The sequence below is a fragment of the Saccostrea echinata genome, unplaced genomic scaffold (genome assembly GCF_033153115.1).
Source record: "Saccostrea echinata isolate AGI-Se365-2 ecotype Australia unplaced genomic scaffold, CSIRO_AGI_Sech_v1 ptg000018l, whole genome shotgun sequence".
In the NCBI taxonomy this organism is placed as follows: Eukaryota; Metazoa; Mollusca; class Bivalvia; order Ostreida; family Ostreidae; genus Saccostrea; species Saccostrea echinata.
This window is the reverse complement of record NW_026889767.1, coordinates 1,741,127-1,750,249: the sequence shown is the minus strand read 5'-3', so window position 1 is coordinate 1,750,249 and position 9,123 is coordinate 1,741,127. Positions and strand designations below refer to the sequence as shown.

The following is a 9,123-nucleotide window of genomic DNA, read 5'->3' as shown; positions in this document are numbered from 1 at the left end:
GTTTTTGACTGCATTTTCCTGAAACTCTACACTGTATATCCGCCAGAGGGCGTAAAACAAAGAATAAATTAATTTACCCCATCTTTTGATGACTTACATAAGAGATAATCCAAAAATAGTATAATTATTTATAATTTAACCAAAGAATGTCGGAGTCTGATATCAAATGGAATCTCGCATATTACTTATCATATATTGAAATATGTACTAGAATATTTTGTACTGTTCACTCATAAATAAAAACTCTGAATGGAAGAGATAATGAAGGTAAATGGAGGAAAGGGAATAATTATGTGAGACTCAATTTATAAGAAGGGGATATGCGCAGAGATTGAGGTCCTTTTGAACTACATGTACATATTCAAAACATACAATATCTATTCCAGAAAAATTGTTCTCTCTCTCTCTCTCCTTTCTCTAATTGGCAAAAAAAAGGGGGGTCCCAACCCTCGGACCTCCTCTGGATCCGCCAATGCTAGGGACGGAAAATCATTCGATGAGTTCTCTTTTTTTCCAAAACAAACACCCCCTTCCCTTTCAAAATTAAAAATTAAATTGAACTTTTCTAAATGTAGAAAAAGAACATATGCTTATGGAGGGATCACGGAAAATCAAAACAAACTTGTTTTGAAGTCGCGCTCGGGAATCCATTCTCCATATATAAACAAAACAAAACCGCGGGTAACGCCGGGTTGCCGACGGTATTTCCATTGATTAATAATGTTGTTATTTTAAGTTCTATGACACAAACTCCATTGTAGAGAGTTGGAATGCAATGGATTTCAACTTTGAGAAAATTTGGATGTAGGATACATGAATTCGAAAGGTAAAACCAGGGACCTATTATAGGCTGAGGGACGTTTATCCTTTATTGCTGTTCAAAAAAATTTTACATGACGGAGTTAATGCCAACTAATGGTTACAGTTCATGTAACCTCTTTCAATCTGATCATCTCTCACTTTCAGGCAGATTGCTTAACATATGGTTATACATGTAGTAGAAAATCTCACAGACAGATCGAAGGATTTGTAAAAGGGCAGGGGTCCATTTTAAAAATGTTTCACTTCATTAAATTGTTACACCCCCCCCCCCCCCCAGTTTTAGAGTGACTTAAAGACATTGAAGACTTCCCTTTCAGCAATGTATATGTTATTACATAGAGTTCAGAGACCAGAGTTTAAGTCTTCATGTCATCCATCACATTATGATTAACTCGACCTCTTCCTTTGTAATGAATTACATGTATGTATCTTAATTAGCCTCCTCCATTGCAAAATTCCTTTGATTCACCCAGAGGATGATCAAATCAGCTACGGAAAAAAAATTATTTTTTGAGGTACTTCAAAATGAGGCTTAGATAAATAAATTGTGTGTTTCCGGTTCCCTGACCGACCCTAAAATATATGAGCCGACCCTAAAAAATTTATCCGCAGATATCTTTCCAGGAGTAAACTTTTCCAGTTTCACTATTAGAAATCCTAATCTCGATCACTTCCGTGTTTCAGAAAATGCATATCCTATACACACTAATCAAAAATGTTTTGACGGCGACATGATTTCCCTGGGGAAAAATGGTAGCGTGCTTACCAGTTAAATATTAAAATAAAATGTTTTCCCTACCTACCTACCCTATTTTTTCTCAGGTTGGAATAGGAAACACACTATTTATTTATCTTGGCCTGAGTACATAGTTGCTGGTTGCAAATGTGGCAGTCAGACAGGTTTGATCGCTGGTGGCCTGAGATAGCTCAGTAGCTACAGACCTGTTTACTCTTAAGATTTCGCCGTATTTTGTATGGATTTTTAGTCCAAAATACGTCTCACGTTTTGCTATTATAAAGACGAAAATCAGAAATCATTTCCTTTGGATTTTAGCAGTTAGTTTTTGTTATGATCTGTCTCAGTTTGATGCCTTTTAATCGCTAATAAAAGAAAAAGATTTAAAACACTCAGTGATGTCGTGTTCTCAAAACGCGGTGGTTTCAAAAATTACAGAAACCCATGTTTTGGTAATCAGAAATATAGTTGTTCTCTATCAATATATGAAAAATTGATGGAGAGTGAAATCTTACTGGCAAATGCCAAATCTCACTGACAAATCTAATAAAAAATACTGAGAGACAACAATATTGGTAAACAGGTCTGTACATGTAGCTAGAGCACCTGACTAGAGATCATGGGGCCAGGGTTCAAACCCCGGTCTGGTCCGCTGCAATTTTCTCCTCTCCTGTTACGTATACACACAAAAAAATTAAAAAAAAAAAATGAATATGTAGTTAAGATAAATTAAAACATTGCTGTGACGTCATGCCTTTGTTCTTGCAGTCTAAAAATTTACCTGTAGCCGTCCGATAATAATAATTACCAGTCCAATAATATATTATCGGACGGCAGTGATAACAAAATCGGACAGTAGTTAAAAACAACAACTAGAGTGAAATCAAGGTTTAATATGCCCAGAAATCAAAAAAAAGTTAGGGAGAACAAATTCAGAGAAAGCGAACGCGAGGAAATTCAGTTGTTAAAAATAGCGAATCCAAGAAAAAGAAACTGGAGTTTTAACCTTCCTCAAAAGTAACACTTTCCATTCAGTTTTTTGCAAAGCGTTTTCGATACAGCACTGTGAATAAGCCAATTTAAATCCATTTCTGATAAAGAACCAGTCTGCGAATCTCTTCTTTTAACGAGGTTTGTTCGACAATGACCGCAGTTTTAAAACCCTAGATTTTCATTATATCATCCAATCAAATTTTTAGATAAAAATCCGCATTTTTACTTTAAATGAATTTTGAAGATATCATCCAACATTGTATCAATGTCAAACGTACTTAATAAAAAAAATATTCCGAATCATAAAAAAAAATTCTTCATCACCTGACCATTGTCCATAGTTCCTGCTAAGCCAAACGACTGCCATTGAATGAATGAATGAATGAATGAATGAAACAAAAGAGTTCACTCACTGGTTTTCCTGTCTAAAGAAAAAAAACTTTCTCTTTTCTTTTGTCTACTTATTAGATGGTTTCAGGTAGAAAACTATTGATGCCTGAACTCCCATTGTGTTATTATCGGACTCCTCCAGGTAACTTTTGGACATTTAAATAGCAATGTTTTAAGTAAGATATATGCCTCATACAATTCTATATGTAAAATTATCAGACTGTTTTCGGCCCTAACGGGCCTCAAACAGTCTGATAATTTTACATATAGAACTGTATTCGGCATATATCCATTACTTATTAATACATTTTTCTTGACTGCAGGGCTCTCGATTGTCTATATTTGGGCCATTCAGGGGCCCCATTCCCTATTCAAAAGTTAAAGGTACCTTTTTCCCAATTGATGTGTTGATTTTCCCAATAGTCATTTCTCCCAAAAATTAAAGAAAGTATAGTCGGGTATATGTAATAACTAAACTTGCTATTCATATTCCTCTGTATTGTAAAAGTTAGGAATTTAGTTGATAGCAAACTTGAAAGACCAGAAATCCAATATATCATGATTTTAAAGTATAATGGTTATCCCAAAATTTCCCAAAAGGTTGTTATTTTCCCAATCTTTACGGCCCCGGCCCCATTCCCAAAAAGTGGTGGGAGAGCCCTAGACTGGGTTTGAAGGCATTTTGTCAAACCCAAGAACCAAACTGTTTGCCTGAGGCCATAAGTCTGGAAGGGTGGTCAGAAGACATTCTGCTAGAGAATCCATTAAGTAAGTGTATTGTTTTAATGGTTATAGTGTACCTTCTACTTTTTTTCACATACTAGTAAATTGTGCTGACTTCCATGTCAGATGTAAATTTTGTTAACCCGCACTGCACGTGGCTTAATTAAATTCAGTCATTTCTGTAGCTATCAAACACCAGTGAATGCAAAAAAGTTGATCCTGCCCACAGTGTGACGTAAGCTGTCCAAATTATAATCAACAGGACTGGTCCCATATCTAACTCTGTGGACTTATATTATTTTTTTGACCGCTCAGTAAAACATTGGAAATGCTAGACTTATTTTATAAGGGAAATGTTTTTAAAGGTATAACAAAAGAGTATTTGATGAACTTAAAAACAAAAAAGACTGAAAAATGGTGATTTATCACTGAGTGATGTCTGTTCTGTGTTGTGAAAAAGTAACTTAAAGCTAGACTTGTACATCATCAGTGGTGGATCAAGGAATCTTGAAAAGGGGGTTGGGGCGACCAGTTTGGGGTCTGGGTAGGGGCCCACAGCCACCCCCCCCCCAAAAAAAAATGATTAATTAAATCTTATGTATATTTTGGACACAAAAGGGGGGGGGGGCGTGCCCCCTGGGCCCCCCTCTAAATCTGCCAGTGATCATTCAATAATTATAACACATATATACTGTACGTAGCTCTACATGTATCAGATTTTCTGTCTGTGAAGGTTACAGATGGAACACATTGTGACCTTATAGAGGCTGGTGTCAACTCTGAAGGTGTACTGAACAGATGTTGACTGATATATCGATGGTGTTTTTCTATCACACTTTAATTCTCTTCCCTGACATGCTTGGTTGACTCCTGTCGTATTAATATCCAAAAATCAATGTCATAAGTGCTCTTTCCTCAGTTCTCTAGGTAAGCAGGATGTTCGATATAATCAATTTAAGATTTTAGTTGATAAATAAATGAAGAATTTGATTTTTTAATTTTTAATTCCTACCATAAATTTGATTTCTTTTTATATCCTGTGTAAATACATGTTTGGTGTACCTGATTATACTAGCTTAATTAATGGCTGCATTTTTTCATGGCTGCATGTACAAAAGTGTTTTATTTTCCTCTGTATGTACATAAATGTACATACACAGTCTATGTATAGACAGGGACCTTTATATACAAACTTTAGTATTTAAGTCCCTGGTATAGATGGACCACTTCGTTAAGTTAATGAAGTGGTCACATTTACTGCTTATCTTCTCACCTCCCTGTCCCTCCCTTTGTTTCGTGTTGACCCTCTCTCATATTATTCAACAGTTAAAAAATCAATTAGAAGATAAAATTATCTTTAAATGGAGATTTTTTCATTTGGTTCTTTATATAATTGTACTCACCAGATTTTGATTTGTAGGTGAAAATAGTATAATATTATAAGCTTTTGTATAAGTTATGTGCAGCAAAATAACCTGTGATTGTTATTGGATTTTTGGGGCATTGGACAATTAATCATTAATGCACAAACACATTATTTAAATTACCTGTAATTTTACCTGCAGGTTACCTGTTAATGTTTTTTGACAACAAAGCTTGTGTGCTGAAATTTTGTTTGACTATTTGTGAATTTATTAATGAACATTCCTAAATATACTTTTAACATGTTCTGATTATAAAAGGTAAGACGAATGATTTTAACAAATTATTGTTAATAAGTTTCATAAGTCCAATGTTAGACTTTCTCAGAAGTATTTTTTTTTTTTCTTTTTAACAACAGTGAAGGTGATGCATAACAACTTTGTCAACAGATGTAAAATGATATTAATTCAATTTGACTTTAATGACATACTACAGAAAAAAAGGTATTGTAAATCAATATTTCTTATACAAACCGAAAGCACAGTATCAACACATGCTCAAAGATCAACACAATCTCTTTCCTACCTTATATTGACACAGTTTGCAAATTGTTACAGTGAACAATATTCTCATATTGAAATTATATTTTAAAATTGAGATGTAAATCTTAAAGGTAAAAAGAGGGGCTGAATTTACCTTGTGCGTGTTTCTGGAGCCGTTTACTTTTGACGCATGTTTTATTTGACGTGTGTACAAATGTAGGCCTTCATTTTGTCTTGTCATTTCCTCGTTGATCTCTGATCTTCACTCTGTGGCTTGTTTATGGCATGGTCATGTGAAATCTTAAGTTTCTACATACTGAGGACATTTTTTCAAAAAATATGTGCTGTATACTATTTTAAAACAATCAACATAAGTAAATATGAAGGAATTAACAAGCAGAGGACTGTGTCTTAAACTGGTCAGTAATGGTAGATTTATTTGCTTTGATATATTTTGCTGTTCCTGTCTCTTGCTTAGATTAAAAGCATGTATTCTTATCCACATCACAGAGAGCGGTGGTAGCAAGCAACACTTCATTTTGTTAGTTCTTGTGGTCATTCAAATCAGTCATGATGGACTCGCAGTTCATTTGTTATGAAAAGTACTCCCAACATACATTGTATTTTTAGCTCACCTCAACGAAGTTGGGGGAGCTTATGTAATACCCTCGGCGTCGACGTCCCATGTTAAGGTTTTTGGAGCAGTTTTCTTTTCAAGTACTTCTATGGCCTATATTAGTCAGAGATGCATGGAGGATGCTTCTAGTGTGTTTCATTGTACCAATCAAGGTTTCAGATGCTGCAATTTCAGCTAAAGAATGACCAGGTTAATGTTTTTGGAGCAGGTTAAAGTTTTTGGAGCAGGTTAAAGTTTTTGGAGCAGGTCTCATTTCCAAGTAACTATAAGCCCTATATTGACCAAACTTGCATGGATGATACATCTAAGGATGCACACTACTGAACTTGCTTCGGATGCTGGATCTGACCTACATTTTCCGGATGAGTGACCAGGTTAAGGTTTTTGGAGCAGATCTCATTTCAAAGTAACTATAAGCCCTATATTGACCAAACTTGCATGGATGATACATCTAAGGATGCACACTACTGAACTTGCTTCGGATGCTGGATCTGACCTACATTTTCCGGATGAGTGACCAGGTTAAGGTTTTTGGAGCAGATGTCATTTCCAAGTAACTATAAACCCTATATTGACCAAACTTGCATGGATGATACATCTAAGGATGCACACTACTGGACTTGCTTCGGATGCTGGATCTGACCTATATTTTCCTGATGAGTGACCAGGTTAAGGTTTTTGGAGCAGATCTCATTTCCAAGTATCTATAAACCCTATATTGACCAAACTTGCATGGATGATACATCTAAGGATGTACACTACTGGACTTGCTTCGGATGCTGGATCTGACCTATATTTTCTGGAAGAGTGACCAGGTTAAAGTTTTTGGAGCAGATCTCATTTCCAAGTAACAATAAGCCCTATATCGACCAAACTTGCATGGATGATACATCTAAGGATGCACACTACTGGACTTGCTACAGATGCTGGATCTGAACTATATTTTCTGGAAGAGTGACCAGGTTAAAGTTTTTGGAGCAGATCTCATTTCCAAGTAACTATTAACCCTATATTGACCAAACTTGCATGGATGATACATCTAAGGATTCACACAACTGGACTTGCTTCGGATGCTGGATCTGACCTATATTTTCCGGATGAGTGACCAGGTCAAAGTTTTTGGAGCAGATGTCATTTCCAAGTAACTATAAACCCTATATTGACCAAACTTGCATGGATGATACATCTAAGGATTCACACTACTGGACTTGCTTCGGATGCTGGATCTGACCTACATTTTCTGGATGAATAACCAGATTAAAATTTTTGGAGCAGATCTCATTTCAAAGTAACTATAAGGCCTATCTGATCAAAACTTGCATGGATGATGCATAAAGGGACGAACAATCTCAAAACTTGCTTCAGATGCTGGATTTGACTTACATTTTCTGGATGAGTGACTAGTTTTAAGTTTTCAGATAAGTCTATTACCAAGTAACTGCAAGCCCTATCAGACCAAAATTGCATAAATGTTGCATCTAGGGATGCACACTTCTAGATTATTAGTTTAGTGTGGGACTTTGCCTTACTTAAAGGCAACATTCGTTGAGGTGAGCTCTGTAATCTCTGATTACCTATGTTTATTTGTAGGGGTCACAGATGTTGTCCACAGAAAAGCCATGAGGTTAAAAAAAGGCAGCTGGGCCAAGTCCCGAGAAAAGGGTCATCTCGGGCCATCTCAGGAGGAGCAGCCCCTGCGGTCATTTAACAGCCAATCAGCGAGGGACCAGTTCAGTGATGTGTGGAACACAGATTCTGATGACGAGCTCTCCTGGGATGAGGACATAGAGTACAGGTCATGTAAGTACGCAAAAAGTGATGATGTCATATCAATGTATATGATATTTGTTATGATGCAGCACACAGGTTTTGTGATAGGAAGATTTATATAAATGTTATGTATATGATAAAATGTACAACAGGTAGATTTATAAGAATTATATCAGCTCTTCAGAGATAGAATAAAAAAAATAATTATGATGATGTCATTTTGGAGTGAATAGATTAATTGTGATGTCATTGATGATGTCATCAACATCTGCTTTTTGGATGAAAGGAAGAAAATGCAGGATTGTAGCTTGAGCTGAGGAATATGACTAATGTAAGTATAAATCTTTATTTTTCATAAATTAATAAGCATAATTTGTTTAATTTATAGTCTTTAAAGGCGCAGATCAAAACATCAATATTGTCCTAAAAATCTGAACATTAGGCTAATATTGGCTTAAAAATCACTGCTGAAAGATGGCTGAAATATTGCTGACTCGGCATTAAAAAATAAACAATCATTCCTACAAATCTACTTCTTGGTGTTATGTAACCTTGAAAATTTTGAGTATACCTTAGTAGTGTTAGTTGAAAACAGACTAGGGGGCATAAAACTTGGACACAGTCACTTTTGATCTCAGCCTCATTTTTCAACTATTAATAATTTCTTTGGTAAAAAGTAAGATTGCAGAGATCAAAAGTTAGCTTATCTAAGTTTTATTGCCCATGAGCCCGATGAAAACAGGAGCTGTTGTATTTACTAAATGTTACATGTAAATAAGTAAGGATTCTATGGAAGCCGGTTGGTGCCAGGTAGAAAAAATTTTTTATCTGGCGGCCGCCAGATAAATAACTGGTGGCCGCCAGAAACTTATCTGGCGGCTGCCAAATAATTTTCTGGCAGCCGCCATATAACTTATCTGGCGGCCACCAGAAAGTTATCTGGCGGCCGCCAAATAACTTTCTGGCGGCTGCCAGATAAATATTTGGCGGCCGCCAGATAAGTTATCTGGCGGCCGCCAAATATTTATCTGGCGTCCGCCAGATATTTTTTTGGTGGCCACCAGATAAATTTCTGGCGGCTGCCAGAAAATTATTTGGCGGCCGCCAGATAAAATATTTTTCTACCTGGCACCTACCGGTTTCCGTAG

General features: G+C 36.1%; 1 protein-coding gene across 1 annotated transcript in view; it reads left to right on the top strand.

Annotated features, from left to right (window-relative positions):
• The first annotated feature begins 737 nt into the window (after window positions 1–737).
• Window positions 738–9,123, top strand: part of LOC133189383 (endothelin-converting enzyme 2-like) — a 35,596-nt gene continuing 27,210 nt past the window's right edge. Inside the window, exons 1-2 of the mRNA XM_061324763.1 lie at window positions 738–826; window positions 7,796–8,005. Of these exons, the coding sequence (XP_061180747.1) occupies window positions 814–826; window positions 7,796–8,005 (223 nt within the window). The 5' untranslated portion in view covers window positions 738–813. The remainder of the gene's footprint in view (window positions 827–7,795; window positions 8,006–9,123) is intronic.